We start from the raw sequence: 18676 nt of genomic DNA, 5'->3' as shown, positions 1-18676 counted from the left end.
CGTGTGTTTGTTTTTCAGGCTTTATTTCAGCCTTTATTCAGTAACAGTTCAAAGTATACAAAAATAGAAACACAGGATCCATTCACTCCAGGGCTCATGAGTCGTTCCTCTCTTTCAGTTTCACTCATTCAGTCAATTCCCGTGTTCTCTCCCGCAGCTCATCCCCGTCCGCATGACTTCCACATCCCACGTACTCCCTCCAGGCACACACGAAGAATATCTCACTCATTCCCTTGCACCCTGCGAACCATGGACAATAATATAGGCAAAACACTGCCTTAGCCGCATTCCTTTCGTTCGTGAGCTGTGGACCAGGCCAGGGGGGTCGGTGCCGTCATCTTGTAGTTGCTGTCGCCTGTGGATACACTCGTACTTTCTTCCTTTCACCTGCTCTTTCACTCACACTGTCTCTCCATCCACAGCTCAGCTCGTCATACGTTCAAAAGTTGCCCACTGATCATGTTTAGTTAGTGTGTGTATAAGTTTGTGTGTGTACATGTGCATGATGGTGGTGGGTGTGTGGTGGGTGTGTGGTGGGTGTTACTGAAGGTTGTCTGTAGGCAGTAGGCGGGCTTGCCATGCAGTGTTCCTTCCCACTTCCCAGACCAGAGGCAGAATGAAAGTTGGGGCCAAACTCTCGCAATAAATAGGCAAAAAATCACGAGACCAGAAGCCGGAAACCATTCGAATATATAAAGATCGGCACTATTTCTCAGAACGTTCGGAGAAATAGTCACTTCGTTAATAATAAAACAACATTAGTATTATAACTGGACTGCTTTTGCATGCAGGTGTCGTGTAATTTGTAATAGTGCGGTCAAAAATTCGAGGCGCAACTTGTCCTCAAATATCTCTTTAACAGGAGAATTAATGTCACCCATACTTTGCACAGCAGTTTGCATAAAAAAATGTCTTAACTTTTAAAATCATATTTTTCCACAAATTTATAAAATACTAGATCTAGGCCTATAAATCTCCATCACGCGGGAAATGTGATTGTTCATAGCACTTACCGCTTCTCGCACACATTTTGCATACACGCATATGGCCTACGTCATAGCTCGCCAATGACACTTTTTAGTGGCCAAACTTCATACAAAAAATGTTTTTATAATGAACACTTTCTTTTTACACTAAAGGTTTCCTAAACATACGTTCAATAAGCATGCATGCTATTGCGATTGGAAAAAATTTACAGACTTGTTTTTAAAAGCGATATTGTCGGAGCTGTAAATTTTTTAAAATTTGTAGAAACAATTGATTGGGATTTTTTAAAAAGAATTTATTAAGGAATTTTCTAGAACTACAATACAGTGTGCAGGAGTTTGAAAAAATATTCACCTGTTAAGACAAATTGATATAGTCTAAGTCACTGTGCAAAAATTGGAGAATCTAGATCTATGTCTGATAGGTAAGGAGATTATATTTCACAATAAGTTGCGCCGTGCATTTTTGACCGCACTATCGGCTTAAGTTGGTATACTATGAATTCTAATTTGTACTCTTAACTCTTATTCCACGCAAGGCGTTACATGATTAATTATCTCTTCTCAATCTAACAGCATAAAATTATACCCTGCCAACCCCATCGTTAAAAATTCTGAAAAGTAAAATCTGCTTCCAAGTTTAGTTTTTGTCATCCGGTGTTGCCTTCAACACCACCACCCCTTCCCCCACGTCACGTGCGACTTTTTAAAAAAATCAATAATCCCCCCCATTCCCGAGCCCTATACTTCGCAGCGCTCAGACTTTGCATGAACTTTAGTGACCTCAACCATCGCGATACTCACGATTGACGAAAATGCACAGGTTCAATGACCGGTCACGATGGCGAGCCCGACAAGAAGTTTGTATATCTTTCTTTTTCTTTCATTTTTTTCCACAAGTGACAGCACAGGACACAATTTATTTTCATGGCGACACAGCATTTGTAATGCAGAACCTGCATGTTACAAATGTGGCACTATCAGACTACTATAGGTCCTACCGGCAAATTTCTAGGTGGTAACGAAAGCGAAAGTAGATATTGATTTTTCCTGATCGAGCTTCGGTATCGAACATACACTTCCACTTGTTGCCGCCATAACCACCTGTGCGCGGGTAACGTACTCTCGGACCGGGAAAGGCCGAATGAATATTATATCACAATCACGACCGGCAAAAATGAACTCAAGGACGTTATCGGATTTGGTTTTCAAATATTCGACAACGTTTGTATTTTCCCGGGTCTTTCACAGGGCAATTTACAGATTTCTTCAAATTCCCGATGCATTCCGGGTCTCCGCGATATTTTTCAAATGACCGGGTAATTCCAGGGGCCCCCGGGATTCCCGGGGCCTGGCAGTCACCCTGTACACGTGTTCCTGTCCGATCTGGCAAAATTCAAGGAGTTTTCAAGGAGATTTTTCCTTGAATGCAAATTCAAGCAGTTTTCAAAGACTCCTTGAATTCAAGGAGGCCGCGGGAACCCTGATTTTTATTAGGGCAGGGCTTGCGCCCCCCTGAAACCCCCCTACTCTTGAGGTCAAAACCGGCGAATAACAATTGCGGGGTGGGAACTAGATTATATAGATCTACCGAAAAAGCGCCCACTAGCCTATTCATTCATCTATAGAGTCAATAGACATAGATATTAGTATAGTCTACTCTAAGTCTAAGTCATAATAAATAATAAATAGCCTCAATTATAATAGCCTTCTTTTTAACATTTTTCTTGTTTCTCCCCTCCTTTTAAATTTAAGCTCTCTATACCTCCTAACACCCCTCCCCCCCTTGCCCCTTTTCAAGCGCCCATCCCACACAAAAACAGCCAAAATCAACGTTAAAACATAAATAAATAAATAAAGGCTTGGTCTAAAACTAAAACAGCAATGTCTAAAACGAAACTTGTCCGCCATTATTGTTTTCAAGCAAGGGACATAACCACAGAAATTTTACCACAAAAAAGGCAACTTACGCCATCCATCACCGTTAGGAAGTAAAACGGGGACATGACAACCTTCAATGAGCTCCACCTACAGAAGACAGAAAAGTTAAGAGTATAAAGAACCAATTGCATTGAAGATAACATAAATTCGTTTCGATAACTGTCAAACAAATGCATAAATTAAGTCATCAGCCAGCCTTGCCTTAGTTTCCGCCATATTCACCATCTTGAACACAGAGGTTGCCAGTTGCCAGGTATTTGTAAAGATTTCACAGTTCACTGTTAGAAAATATAGTGTTGCCAAAACAGTATAGATTATAATGTTGACAATTTTTCAAATGTCGGCCAGATTCAAGTTAATTCAAACATGGTCTTCCCAATTAAACGCATTTGTCGTGAGTCGTATCGGTCGGATTAGGTAAAAACGGTAGACTTAGTCCATGTGAGACAGAAAATCTGGCTGGCCTCGACTCAGTCCGATGAATCCGATTGGCAGTGTGCACTGATGACCATACAATAAAATAATACATTAGGCCCTATTAGTATTACCAAAGATTGATCTCTACTATAAGTAGTAGAAACTCTTTACTAGGCTACAGTCTTAACTGATTACTTGAATAATTTGATACAGTCGGGGCCAGTCAGATTTTCCTTCATGGAAAAAGGGGGGGGGGGGGGCTATAATAAGGCCCATTTGGAAATAGTATGACTCGCGACCTTTGGTGACTAAATGAAGTTCTGAAGGTCACAGCATTTAGTCAAGTTGAATTCGACAGTATTGTGCCAAAATGGTACATGTAGCGTTTTCCCCGTTTCTACATGAAGTAAAGTTTGGATGACTCCACCTGAATCAAAGGAATTGATTTATAATAATGTTAGTATGCATTCTACATATTATTGCCATTGGATGATCGCAAGCAATGAACACAGAGTGATCGGCTTGGCGGTTTAAATTGCTCGTTCATCCAATCACTGTTATCACCGCTTACAAAACTAGTAAGACAGCCAATTAAATGTCTTTAGGGCTCAGCAAAGGATTATATTGTATGGTCATTCCCACGCCCTTTCCGTAATGAAACTCCTCGTGTAAAAAGGTGAGAAGACTGGAAAAAATAACACTGTACTGAGTTGAGGACTCACGCTCTCCTAGCCCTGACAATGAGGTGAAAGTTTACGACCCACTTTCCCCCAGTGACCCACATGTACGAGCCTACCAGTGGCGGCTCGGCGCTTTTCCCTTTCGTCAACCCGCAGCCACCTCCGAATCGTCAGCCACCCCCAACCTTTGACACGGGTCAAACTTCCATCTATTTATAGGTAGTTAAATCTACCGGAACATGTATTAGGCGAAGTGATGTGCAATGATAGTCGCAATAGAGAGATTGTTTTGGTCTCTCTTTACTCATCTGCACCACACGAATTTAATTGATGTTTTTCCCTGGACTCTGCCTTTACTAAAGTCTCGAACCTAGATCTAGTTGTAATCTAGTTGCAGGTTGCAGATTTAATAAATTGCCGACAGAGAGAGAGAGAGAGAGAGAGAGAGAGAGAGAGAGAGAGAGAGAGAGAGAAGGGGGAGGAGTAGATCTTGCGAGAACTTTCGGGCAAAACGAAATGGTGACCCGCGTAGTTCGGTCGATTCGAAAAGTGAAAGAGCCATAGCATCTTTGTAGACGATCAAATTAGCTTACTTTTGTGCTATAACGTCATTTTTTTCTTTGCCTTTGTCAATTTGATCATCCACACCGATAGAAAGCATTTCGAAATTAGGAAAAACAGGTCTTGTTTCGCACTGGGTGAGAATAGCCAACGCTGGCAAGTCTCACCCGGGGTGAGAGGTCAATCGTAGGGTTTTTATTCTCACCCCGGGCGAGGATAGCAATAGCCACTTCCTTACTTAAATGATTAGGTGATTAAACTTGATCTCTTATTGACAATATAAAAGTCAATTTAAGCATCATTTCGTTAGAAAACAATGTGTTAGGTTTGCTAACTTCATAGACTTTGTGTTAAACAACACTTTTAACAAAACGAATCCTTACAAGCCTAGGCTTGGCCTTTGTAATCTCGAAGGTTTAGAAGTAGAAGAAGAAGAGTCTACTACTAGATCTAGAGTCTAGTCCAATTTATTTAATCTCTGGAATGTACTGGATAACAACAGAAATCTGCAACCTGCCACTAGATTACAACTCTAGATCTAGATCTAGATTCGAGATTTTAGCAAAGGCAGAGTCCAGGGAAAAACTTCAAGAAATTCTCGTGGTGATGAGTAAAGAGAGACCAAAACAATCTCAATAAATAATATATCGCGACTATCACGGCACATCACTTCACCTATACATGTTCCGGAAACTACCTATAAATAGATGGAAGTTTGACCCGTGTCAAAGGTTGGGGGTGGCTGACGATTGGGAGGTGGCTGCGGGTTGACGAAAGGGAAAAGCGCGGCGGCTCGTGGTTTATAGAACTGACCGGCCGTCATTCAGGTCGACTATTTCTCCCTCCCCAACCCCCTTCCTTTACAACACACACACACACACACACACACACACACACACACACACACACACACAAACACACACACACACACACACACACACACTCTCTCTCTCTCTCTCTCTCTCTCTCTCTCTCTCTCTCTCTCTCTCTCTCTCTCTCTCTCTCTCCTTATTTTATACCCATACTTTCGGCATCCCCACCCCCTTCCCCACTTACACACACACAACTGTAAACATTGTATAATGCGAAAGAGCTAAAATATGCGGTAATGTCAAGAAACAATATTATGAATAACGTATGATGGAAGTTACGGAGATTAATAGAAACTGACTTGATCGGCACAGAAAAGGAAACTCTACTAGGCTAGAAAACAAACTGAAAGTGAGAGGCAATAAACTGTTGGTCCTGGACTTCAGTACTTTACTCGTACTTTCTACACCCCCGCACAAAATATCGACGTGCACTGGACCCGTTATATGTAATAAGAACTGTCCTGTATGATGACAAAAAGTCCATTGTTACTGTACCAGTGACGCTGTCCCAAGCAGATCAAGTCTACAATCAGATACTATACAAAGCTGGAAAAAGTTAGCGCACAACAGTTTCCGATCATTATGTCATCAAATGTTCTTCATCGTACTTCTCACTACTTCTCAGTTCTCAGAACAGAACACTGTGTTGTAACAAATTGGGGAAGTGTGTCAAATGCTAATTATAGAACTTAGTGTCTAGCTGAGGTGACGGTGGAAAGGGGGAGGGAAGGGAGGGGGTAGGCCTATTGTTTTCGGCCCAGACTTTTGACAGCCGAGTGCCTCCTAGTTAAAATTATCCTATATATCTTCACTAGACGATTCCTCCTTTCACCGGCCAGACTCCTATGGGCCAGGTAAGTTATTAGGGGCGAGCACAGAATTCTACACTTAGTGTAGAATTCTGTGGGGGCGAGTAAACGATGAGTGAATGCGAAACAGGAACTATAGGTGGTTAAAAAGTCAATAAACAAAAAAGATTAGAGCCATGCTGACAATAAATGTTCTGATAGTAGTTAGAGAAAGGCTGAACGATAAATACATGTTTTGCTGATAAAATAAAACATGTTTCTGTGCTGCTCAAGACAGTCTCATTCTTAATTTGGTAAGCTAGAAAGAGGCCAATTTGGCAATTAAGGGATGCCCTATTCGCTCTAAGGGCAGTCGATGGATTTGTCCTGGGGACTGAGGTCATCGCTCGGCCTGCCCTAAGCCCGCCGTGTGTTTGGCCTCGTACGTAGTACGAAGTTCCGCGACGTGACGGCGTGACGGGAGACGATTTAAAGTTACGAGCCGACTCGATAACAAACGTGAAGGAATGAGGCTCTGTCACGACAAGACAGCAGTGAATCCCACTTCTCTATTTGAGTGCCTTCAAATCTGAAGGTGCTTTTGAACGTTGATACATATTTGTTTGGATTTACTTAAATCTGAATGAAAATCATCACCAGCTATAAATCTCTTGTCAACAGTCCAGCTGACAAAAATTTGACCTGCACCGCCGGTCTTGCCCGGTTCACAAACCGCCTCTGGAGCTTACGCTCTCATTGGACCTTTGTTAGGTGCGTTCTACTTTCCATGAATACACGGCCAAATCCAGCTCGTAAAAGAGATATGTTTGGAACGCTGTGTGTGCATTTTTTGGGTTTGTGCCGCTGAGATTTAACAGTCATAAATTACATCGATTCCACTTTTAAGGCAACTTTTTCATCCAGAAGAATCTAACTTAGAACAAAGAGATGGAAGACAAAGGTGACTCTTCTTGTTTGAATGGTTCTCGAAATACCGTGGCTCACCGTGACAAGAGGAATCAGTACTGTTTAGGTTGTATTGTTTGCTATTTGTGGTAAAGAAGTGGAAGCAACCTTAGCTCCACCCAATTTTTTATCCACCCACCGCCACTGAGAGAGAGAGAGAGAGAGAGAGAGAGAGAGAGAGAGAGAGAGAGAGAGAGAGAGAGAGAGAGAGAGAGAGAGAGAGAGAGAGAGAGAGAGAGGTGGAGGGAGAGAGAGAAAGAGAAGGAGAGAGAGAGAGAGAGAGAGAGAGAGAGAGAGAAGAGTTGGGTGGAGGGGTGAGAGAAAGAGAGAGAGAGAGGTGAATGAGTGTACACAAAGGGAATGTTTTAGAGAACAATGAATAGGTATATTTAAGTGTGCGTGCTCAGGCGTGTCCTGTGAGCAGACGTGAGTAAATTTTCAAGCTTTGCGAGCTAAAATAAATGACGCTCGTAAACGCTTGAAATTTACTCACTTTTGTCTGACATTCAGTGACAATAACAATAACGAGAAAGGAAAAAAAAAGTACGTGACAGCTTGGAAAGGGTAGATGAAAAGCAAAGCAAACAATTGCAGAGACTTGACAGAATGTCGTTTTGTGAACTAAGCACAGACGAATTAGATCTAAAATGTATTTACAAGCTCTTATTATATAAGCCTGTGGGCATTAATAATAAAACAACATTCGTTTAACTGGACTACTTTTGCACGCAGGTGACGTGTAACTTGGCCTAAGGGCAAGGGGGAGCACAGGACAAATCCCGATTTAGAGATCCTTGTCAATCCGTACCGATAGGTACCAGAGTTCCCCTAAAGTTCCACTAAACGTACTCAGACAAAACCTGCTATCCTAGCATCAATTGTTTTTGGGGCGGGGGGGGGGGGGGGGGGGTCCAAAAGTTGCTAAAAATTGCCACAAAAAGTGGCAAAAGTTGCCAAAGAAGTTGCCATTAATTTTCAAGCTTTCAACTCTCTGTGACGACGAATATATAGCAATAATATGTAACGATCTAAAGCACCATAATTTCTCGTTCTCTGTTTTAAGCATCCAGAATATCATCTGTAGGCCTAGTCACCCACAGGGTAAAAACGTGAAAAATGAAGATTTCACAATAGAATTAAATCAAAATTAGAACAGCACGGATAAATAACCACAAAATTAACAAATAAGGGCGCGTGTCCACCTACCCGAAGATTGGCTGTTTTAACCCTAAACGTGTGTAATTCAAGAAAAAGTAGGCCTTCAGGATATTACATGTAAATTATGGAATCACACACAATTGGGGCGTGCCTGTGTCAATATTCGGTTTTGGTGAAACGCTCTAACATTTTTACATTTAACACATTCATATTTTTGAAAGGGTGGGAACAGAAATACATTAAACGACATTACGCTGTATAAACACACAGAAAAAAGGGAAAACAAATCATCAGATCTAAATTAACACACCAACAAATTAAAACACAACAGAGGGAAAAATAAAGGCAATCAGTATGTAATATACTTATATTCTCCGCATGAAAATTGATACACATGGACATCTTAAAACTTATCAAAATACATGTCTAATATGTTATAAAGTAGCTTTGTTGTTTTGTCTTTTTTGAAAAATGCAAACGGCCGCGACAAACGCAGATGCTAACCTAGAGCGTGCCTCCACCAAAACCGAATACTGACACTGGAACGCCCCAATTGTGTGTGATTCCATAATTTACATCTAATATCCTGTAGGCCTACTTTTTCTTGAGTTACACACGTTTAGGGTTAAAACAGCCAATCTTCATTTTTCTGGTTAAATTATTTATCCGTGCTGTTCTAATTTTGATTTCATTCTGTTGTGAAGAAACCTTTATTTTTCAAGATTTTATACAGTGGGTGACTACCTTAAAACAGAGCACAAGAAATTCTGGTGCTTTAGAGTAGGGCTGGATTCTGCTCGGTTAATCGGAGGCTTGCAAAGCAGCGGACGGCTTGCGCTAGAGACTTACAAGCAGGTTTGTGATTTGATTTGCCTCCCGCTTGCTACCGGAGGGAACTTCCGGTGAGTTGTGACTCGCGGACATTCCTGCTGTACTGTGTCATGACGTCGCGAACTCTCGTGGCTGTGGGCTCAGTACATATTACAGAAGATTCTCTGGGTATTTGCGTTGAGAGGCTTGGACCAAAAGTGCAAGATCAGGTTTTTTTTCATAGTTCGGTTGTAAAAAAACAAAAAGCTCTATTCAATGCACTTAAAAATTAATATTGGATTGGCTATTCTTGCGATGTTAAGGCCTGTTTATTTTTAATGTGCACGAGCCAAGCGCTTCATCGTCGCACGCAAAAGACCTCAGTTCGATTCCCGTATGGGGATAAATTTTTACTGAGAACCTCCGTCTTTCTGCTGGGGCATTGTTCCCTCTCAGCCCAGGTTGGCCCTGACATTGGGTTGAAGTAGGCCTAGCCCGTCTCCTAAATGTTCTGTATTATGTCACTGTGAGTGCAACACATCTACAAAATAGGTTACATACATACGATACAAAAGCCAATCACAACGACCCCTGGAGTTTTCCATTTTAGGGTAATCTAAGTCAACTTATTCTTATTACTACCAGAAACCTACTACCGGGGTACAGCCCTACTTTAGAGGAAGTCACCTCTATCAATATCATTGATGTACACTATAAAAGGGGGTAACTCTATGATCAATATACACGTATTGCTAACGTCGTCACAGAGAGTTAAAAGTTTGAAAATTAATGGCAACTTTTGCCACTTTTTGTGGCAACTTTTGGACAAAAAAATGGCGACAAACGCAGATGTTAGATAGCAGTCACAAGAGCAAACATAGGCTACAAATGAAGTAGAGGGAAAGTGACAACAGTAAGGGGGAGGAAAGACAAAGCAGCAGATCCCCCTATGTTGTTCCGGCACAGTAGACCCTAATGAGCATGACATTGATAAATCAGCACATTTACAATTCTACTGTGCATAAGGACATGTTAAATACCCCCCCCCCCTCCCTTTGGGAATGGCCTAAAGACAACGCACTCTTCGGTTCAGGTCATCCCAATGCGACCTGTTGGAGGCATGTCCGGTAAGAACCCTGGCCAATCCATGACACAGTCCATGGCATTCATGTTATGACGTTCCAGAAACTGTGCCATTTGTTACAAGGGCAGTGTGAGGACGGGTGATGTCGTTTTGGAAGATCGAGAGGTTCTGGTGCGCCTAAAAGGTTTCGCCCAATTAAAACGACATTCGTTGCGAATTCGTTAAATGCAGTCTAACATAACATAAAACCTTCTTGTTTGAAGTCGGCGTCTCGCATTGGCGGAAGAAACATTTCGATGCATTCCTTGCATGCCTTGAACTATTTAAACGTTTATAAATGGATGTGATGGCAAATTAATGTGCCTGTCTTGAGAAAGGCTAATGGGTATCTACGACATTTCCAGTGTGCTAAAAATCTTTGGATGAGTCGATAAACAATAGAAGCACGGCAATTTAGCCATCTTGCTGCTTTTTTGACACATTTTCCGCTTTGAACTAGCCTATAATTAAGGCCAAGGCAAAAATTTTAAACTACAGTCAGCTTCGCAAAGTTGAGGTATCTTGTAATGAAGGAAAATTAAAATTGATCTTTTTTTAAAAGTCAGGACTTTTTGGGGGAAATTAAGTCCTCTTCAAGGTAACCTCTCCCCGTTAGTAAAAAATTGTGTCCAAGGAACAACTTTTATCAGCATAGTTGACCGAACGTGATGAAAAATAACAAAAATCGTGCCTGGTTGTAAACTAACAACTGCCCGTGTTTCCAAAGATCGGGGTAATCTGAGTATATTTGGCTTTCTTATTATAATCTTAACAAAAATATTGCTGCGAGTAATAATGGGAAGATTGAGAAAAAGTGTAAGAAGAGATATCTAAAACGCAATTCTGCTTTGTTCCTGACAAGGGCGCCAGAAATGCTATATTCACCACAACAAATGTTAATGGAAAGATGTATTGAAGCACAGAAAGATACGATCTGTATAAATTTATGCTTCATAATCGTAGATTCTTCAAAGGCGTTAGATAAAGTTAGACATGATGAGTTGTGTAAAATACTGGAAAAGCTAGACATAGATGGAAACGATCTAAGAATTATCAGGAATTAGTACTGGGACCAAATCGCTGCTGTACGAATTAATGGAGAATAAGGTGACTATAATAAGCAGATTAGAAGAGGGGTGACGCAAGGATCTAATGTGTTATGTCACCAGACCTCTTTAACTTATACAATGAAACAATCCTTAGATCAAGAAACATAGAAGAATGCCCTGGTCTCAAAGTAAATGGAGAAAATATTAATAACATCAGATGCGGATGACACAGTTTTAATACATTTTGTTGCAGGCTCAGAAAAGGATCTTCAATTCCTTCTAGATACTGTTGCAGTTGTAACAGAAAGTGAACGGAAAGGATTAGTGTTGTAAAGAAAGTAAAATGCAGGGTACTATTTTAAAAAGCAGCAAATCGTAGTTGTAATTTCATTAGCAAAAGTGACAAGATTAAATAAGTACAACAGTTTAAATATCTAAGATATGTGATAACATCTAGATCTGTATGCCAACTGTTCAATAATAATAAAACGGAGAATTACAATGGCTAGATCTAAGGCTAGTTTCAATAAAATGAGCCCATTCCTGAAAAATAGAAACATCTCATGAAAGTTCTGAAATGCTAAGTATGTCAACCTTTCTATGGCTGTGAATGCTGGACAATCACCATAAAGACAGTGAAAATAAAATTAGAAGCAACAAAAATTAAAGTGGTTTCTTAGGAGACTGCTAAAAGTGTCGTGGGTGGACGCGGAAGGAAAAGAAATCAATGAGGTAATGCTTGGTGAAGCCCAGGTGTGACGCTCACTGTTAAAAACAATCAGGAAACGACGAATGCAGTTTTTGGGACACCTGAATAGACATACGGGTCTTGACTTGAACATCTAGCTCTCACTGGCAAAATTGAAGGCAAGCGAGGCATGGGTATAGGCCCAGAACAACCTACTTGGGGAACCTGAACAAGTGGGTGACAGGGAAAGATCAAGGAAACGTAGCTTTTTTAAGAGCATCCGAGCAAAGGAATGAATGGAGAACCATGATCGCCGATGTCTGTCGCAGATATCTGGCACTGGTGATGATGATGATTATAACCTTTTAAAAATTACGTTTAGATTCTAGTTTAACGTCTATTAACGATTAAAAATTGTTCATTCATACATGCCTGCGTTCGCCCGCATGTGTGTGATGAAACAACAAACGAATGTACCGTACCAGGATCTGGATAATAAAGATTTATTATCTCACTAAATTACAATTTTCCATGGTCTCTCGCTCTTGCTCCCCTTCCACCACTTCTACTTCTAGCACGCCCCCCCCCCCCCCCCCCTCTCTCTCTCTCTCTCATTTGTATCTTTCCATGACTTTTAAAAGCTGTTTCAAATATTTCCCTCGGCTATCTCTCATTTTGGCCCATTAATAGACAATTAATAGAATCCAAGACGGTCTTAATCCGTCTTAGATAGAATAGCGCGCAACTATAGGCCTAATTATACCGGCTTTCCTGGTCAAAATTGACTCGAAATATCGCCGTGTGTGAGAGGTACATGTAGCCTAATCAAGGAGATTAAAAGTAATGGAGGATGCCCTGTGGGTGGCACCGCACGCCTGATAGGAGCCCTCTCTCGCGGCGGAACTGTGGGCTACCTGCGCTGCGCGAATCCCCGGCTCACGCACTGAAATTTAGATAAGAAAGAAGGTTTTATTCCGAGGTCTTTCAGATTAGGCAAGTCAATTAGTAAAAATGCCTTGCACCTGTGTTGTATTTAAGTGTAAGAACCGATATGATGCTGCAGTGGACCGAAGTTTTCACAGGTAAGTTGTTTTCCTTTTAAAAAGATTTGAATGAAAGTGTTTTTATGCCTCCAGCAACACAATATAGATCATTAACATTCAGGCGCTCCTGCCAAGGCCATTCCAGGCTGAAAGGGATACAACGCCTCAGAAGAAAGACCGAGATACTTGATTTTTTAAAAGTATTCTTATTCTTATTCTATATATATAATTATTTATGTATATATATATATATATATATATATATATATATATATATATATATATATATATATATGAAAGTGGCTATTCTCACCCGCCCGGAAGTTCTCGCAAGATCTACTCCTCCCCTCTTCTCTCTCTCTCTGTCTCTTTCTGAATACTGTCTATCGGTGTGGACGATCAAATTGACCAAAACAAAGTTAAAAAATGATGTTAAAACACAAAAGTAAATTAATTTGGTTGTCTACAAAGATGCTACGGCTATTTAACTTTTCGAATCGAGCCGAACTACGCAGGTCGCCATTTTGTTTTGTTCTCTCTCTTTCTCTCTCTCACTCTCTCTCTCCACTGCCCACAGACAAAATTGTAGGCTTTTAGTAGGCTACAAGTACAGTTGTAATGGAACGTTTGTTCACAGCACAGAATTCTACAATTTTTCTGTTATCACAGTGTAGAATTCTGTGGTTTAGGGTGAACGCAAAATTTGTTGGCCTAGATCTAGGCTATAACGGTGAACGCGCACCGGGTGAGAATAGCCAAAAGACTCGCCTGCACTATTCTCACCCCGGGTGAGAATAGAGGTGGCCTATATATAGTTATTATGTGTGTATATACATTTTAATTAAAGATTTTGCTTTCCTTTGTGTGTGCAAATTAGATACAAATGTTGTCTAAATGTAGATATCTGGGGGCTCCATTAGAATATGAAATCAAATACTCAACAACAATAATGATGAATATTTTCTATGTTAAAGAAACACCGAACCATATCAGATGAGGGGAGAGGGTAGGGTGGGGTGGATAAGAGTTTGAGTCTTGTTTGATAGAACTATGTCTATACTCGATTTAATTTTATTGTTGTAGTCTTCACCTAAGATCCCACAATTCCGGTTAACTTAAGATTCTGCTGTTAAAAAATAAACCGAACAAAGCAACAACCAATTTTACTACACAAGAGTCATCACTAAGATACATTTTTCCCCTCTGGAGTATAATAAATAAGGGACTAAAAACGCTGCTCTCCAAAATATCTTACTTTACTGAACAAAACAAAAAAAAAACCCTTCAAAGGTCATTCACGCTCATGCATGCGATCACACCTCCGCTCAAAACCTCGATGCGAGGTACAAGTTTGCTCCAGGCGCAAGGATTTTACGACAAAGGTATCACGCCCAGCTGTGAACTCCTCGACTCCTTTGATTTTGCCGAACATCGAACTGGCAATTAAGAGCCTACCGCCTGAGCTTACAGCCAAGGCATGATTCGTTAGGTAGGGCCAAGGCCGCCTCATACAAAGTCACATCGAACTGGGATTTCGTCTTTGCTTTTGATTCCCCGACCGTCTCACTTATCTATCAGGTCTGCACCTGAATTTGCTAGACAGACTGGCGTCCGTACTCGGGACTGCCCATCGTCTTTGTGTAATGTTGGCAGTGAGCCTGCCTTTCATTCTTCGAATTTTTATTGCTGCGTCCACAACACAATCGATGAGTTACGACATGACTGTGAGCGGTGATGTCGGTCAGAGATGAAGGACAGAATTAAATAACGAGCAATGGGATCGATCTTGATTAAAAAACCCACAACTGGATCAGTGAAAATGCGGTGTCTCATCATATTAAACAGAAATCATTGTGACTGGTCAAGAAGGTTAACCATTCCCGTCTTTGTTCGTCGTCCTTGTTCGTTTGTGAAAAACAGGAAACAAAATTATTGTAATCAATAATATTACTTTTTATAGACCAAGACATACTGTTAGCAATCAGGTAAAGCTGGCATCGACCCTCTTTTGTGTTCGCTATTCCTTATACATAAAGTTAGTTATGGCACACGCCTAGAATCATAATGCAATCATATCTTAAATTTAGTTTAAAAGTATATTTTTATCCAATATTTCTTATAATTAAATCTTTCAGCATCTTGAAACATTATCTTAATAATTTGGTATGTTTGATGATTTTATGTTACTCGGACAAGTTTTTTTCTTATTTTACACATCTTCTTGATTTTTAAACTATAACATAAAACTTAAATAATTAAACAGTCCGTATCACACACAGAATTTTTTTTTCTCCCTGTCATTATCCGTCAGCCCGTCAGTTGATCACAATCTCTCTCTCTCTCTCTCTCTCTCTCTCTCTCTCTCTCTCTCTCTCTCTCTCTCTCTCTCTCTCTCTCTCTCTCTCTCTCTCTGTCTGTCTGTCTGTCTCTGTCTCTCTCTCTCGCTCTCTTTTATTTAATTTTCCCCATTCTCGTTCGTCCCTTCCCAAGGCCCGCCCCTCCTCTTTCATCCCAGCCCCATCCCCTCTTCCTTGCGTGCATTCCCCCACCCCGCCCACCCCCACAACGTGGCCCAGCCCGATAAAACTTTATAAAAAGAAACGCCACAGTTCGTGATTTAGCCCACACTCAGTCGCCATATTTGATCCCCAACGCGGCGTACTGCTCGCGGCGCCGCGAAGAGAGAGAGGAGGCTCCATTAGTTCTAAACTCCTTGAGCCTAATGTAAATGGGAAAAAAATATGCCACGTTGTTCTAATTCAATGTATAACAATAAAAATTGTTTGTTACAAGACTAACTTATCTAAAAAATAAGATGAACACAATGGTGAAAATTGGAGAAAACAATATTAGATCCAAGCCTTTGAAGTTAGTTAAAAAGTACAATTTTAGAATAATATTTCATAGCTGAAATAATATGACCTTGAATCAAAAGTTTCCATTCAGGTAAAATGTAGGAAAATCTGGCTTTATTAACATTTGCCAAGAAAAATCAACGACCTCAAACATTACCTAGATATCCAGATTAGTGGGGGAAAAAAACCAGAACCATCTCATCCGGAAGTAGGTACCGCAAGCGAGCCGTTTTCAAGGCAGACAGCTACGGCTGGAGCCAGATTTGGACAACTTCATCCAACTATTAGCTGGTTTTAATTTTGGTAAACACTAATAAAAATTATACCACTGTTTTCTGTGTCTTTCCTTCTCCATGCATGGTGAACGAGAAACTGATACTTATGATTGCATATTTAGTTTTTAATTGACTAAAGTTTAACACGAGAAAACTCGGCCGTCTCGCAATCTTCCGCGCTTAGATGGGGGGGGGGGGGGGGGGGGGGGGGGGGTACTTATTTTAGATTTCGATTTCTCAGTCGTGAGTCATCGAATTTTCTTGCGGTTTGAAACATAAAAATCTGGGATTTCAAGAGAATTTGAAATTTTTTTTAGCTAAGTCTATGCATGTATTTATAATGATTGTGTGATTTTCATTAATGTGGAGGCAGTTTTGACTTATTTGGAAGAGGTTAAAATAGGGTTCTGAGCTCTTAATGACAAATTTTGCATTTTTTCCCAATTTTTGAAGGCCTATATCTTGGAAACCAGTCATTCTAACAAGCTTTGATTTAGAGATATCAATATTTGTGTTGACAGCTCTGGGAAAAACAAAGTTTTCATTGATTTGATAATGTACTTTGTATTTTAGAACACCTCAAACATGGGTGAAAGTCGCAGTTGAAAAGGTTTCGTTCAAAAATAAAACTTTGAAATACCATATCTCGATTGTTTATTGATGGATTTTGATCATTCTTTTTTCAATGTTCTCGTTTCATAGAGTAGATTTGAACCCCTGAGGTTTAAACGTCAATATTGTTCAAATAATTTTTCGCTTGTGGTACCTACCGAAAGTAGCGTTGATGTGTTGGGCGCTTGTCGATACTGGCCAACATCGAGTACTCAATCGATTAAGAGAGCCCAGTATGGATAATCAACAAGTAGGCCTACTCAGTACTTACTAAGATTTAACAGCAGACGTAACCTAAAGTTTCTCACTGCAATAATGTCAATACTTTTGAAAAACCATAATAAACCACGGAAAGCAGTAGTAGCCTAGCAGGCCTCATGCATTAGCCCGAGCCCTGTCTATATTGCTTTTGGGGGTTTTCGGTTAATCTCTTTTCTGTTTTTGTCATTGGGTTGGTATTTTGGGGGTTTTGTTTGCTCTTTTCTTGAGGGGCTTCATTAAAATTTTAAAAAATAATTTAGCTGAAACCTAAAATTGCCTTCTGAATTTTGGGGGATCGGCTGCATTCGTGAACTCTTGGAATCCCCCCCCCCCTCCTCCCCTAAACTTCCACTATGGAAATCCGTTGTATGCCTTTATATATCACGAACAATAGTTTTTCGGTCAGCAGCATTTTCAATGCTTTTTAGTAATTTAAAAAAAAAGTCCCAACATGCCAAAACTTGAGTATGAACCAAACGACAAAAATATCTATCTACTAAGGAAGTCGTTCTTAATAAGACTGAGTACTGGTATCGATTAGCGCCCACCCGGAGGCGATCAGTTCAACAGGCTATGAGTCTGTCAAAGACGATAAATGCAAACGAGTTTTTTTGTGTGAAAGACATTCCTACCATTCAAAGAAAATCAAATTTGGCATCACTTTTATATTAAATTATAATAATAATAATAATAATAATAATAATAATAATAATAATAATAATAATAATAATAATAATGATGATAATAATAATACTGTTCTATCATAATTACTAAAGACGGTAACTCCAATTCTTACAAACCTTCTGGCTCGGATACTGCAAATGATCTTAAACAAAAATTCTGATGACACTAAAAAACTTAAAAATCAATCAAAACTATTTGTTGTCATGTACTTTACAATAATAGGCATGCATTTTTGTTATTTTGAACCTTTTTTACCTTTCATGTCATGCATATTGTAAAACTCGGGTCCATGACACTTTGAGAAATGAACTGAACAATAATTCACTTGCTACTATAATGGTTGCAGAACTTCTTATCAGCGTGCGCAAGCTGAGATTAGAGTGTTATCCATTTCATCTAATATCTAGGCCTATAATTTTGCAGCAAAAGCTAGATGTGTGTGATTTGTAATATACTGGTAAGTGTCCGTGCATGTTAGTGTGAGACCAGGATACAGGATATATTTGATTCCCCGCCTGGAAAGTTTTTTTTTTTTTACATCTTGACATTGAGAGATTCTAGAGAAGACTGAAACAGAGAGAACATTAAAGAATCTTTACAAACAGCTACTTTTCATTCTCTTGTGTTGTTTTTTCAAAATTTTAATGACGCTGTCCTAGACACCCGCCTGTGTGAGACTGTTATGTTTCCCCGCTACAATAATTGGCCAATCGACCAAGGGCCTACGACATTAATTGATAATTACTTTCGTGATGAATTTGCCCTTTTTTCTGAAGAAGAATGTCCTGATAAACATTTTAGTGGTCGATATCAACTAAGGGGCTGTTCAAATATAATCTTACACCTTTTTTGGGACTTTTTGACCCCCCTCCCCCCCTTTTCTTACACTTTTCTTACATTTGCCCTT

At 40.1% G+C, this 18676-nt stretch overlaps 1 protein-coding gene across 1 annotated transcript in view; it reads right to left on the bottom strand.

Annotated features, from left to right (window-relative positions):
* The window catches only part of LOC101848752 (histone acetyltransferase KAT5), a 54108-nt gene extending 50917 nt beyond the window's left edge, over positions 1–3191 (bottom strand). The window contains exons 1-2 of the mRNA XM_013082910.2: positions 3129–3191; positions 2957–3014 (exon numbers count right to left, since the gene is read on the bottom strand). Coding sequence (XP_012938364.1) covers positions 2957–3014; positions 3129–3152 — 82 coding nt within the window. The 5' untranslated portion in view covers positions 3153–3191. The remainder of the gene's footprint in view (positions 1–2956; positions 3015–3128) is intronic.
* Between the last annotated feature and the right edge of the window lie 15485 nt (positions 3192–18676).

The sequence above is a fragment of the Aplysia californica genome, unplaced genomic scaffold (assembly GCF_000002075.1).
Source record: "Aplysia californica isolate F4 #8 unplaced genomic scaffold, AplCal3.0 scaffold00199, whole genome shotgun sequence".
NCBI lineage: Eukaryota > Metazoa > Mollusca > Gastropoda > Aplysiida > Aplysiidae > Aplysia > Aplysia californica.
The sequence above is the reverse complement of the archived record's forward strand: the minus strand, read 5'-3'. Positions and strand labels throughout refer to the sequence as shown.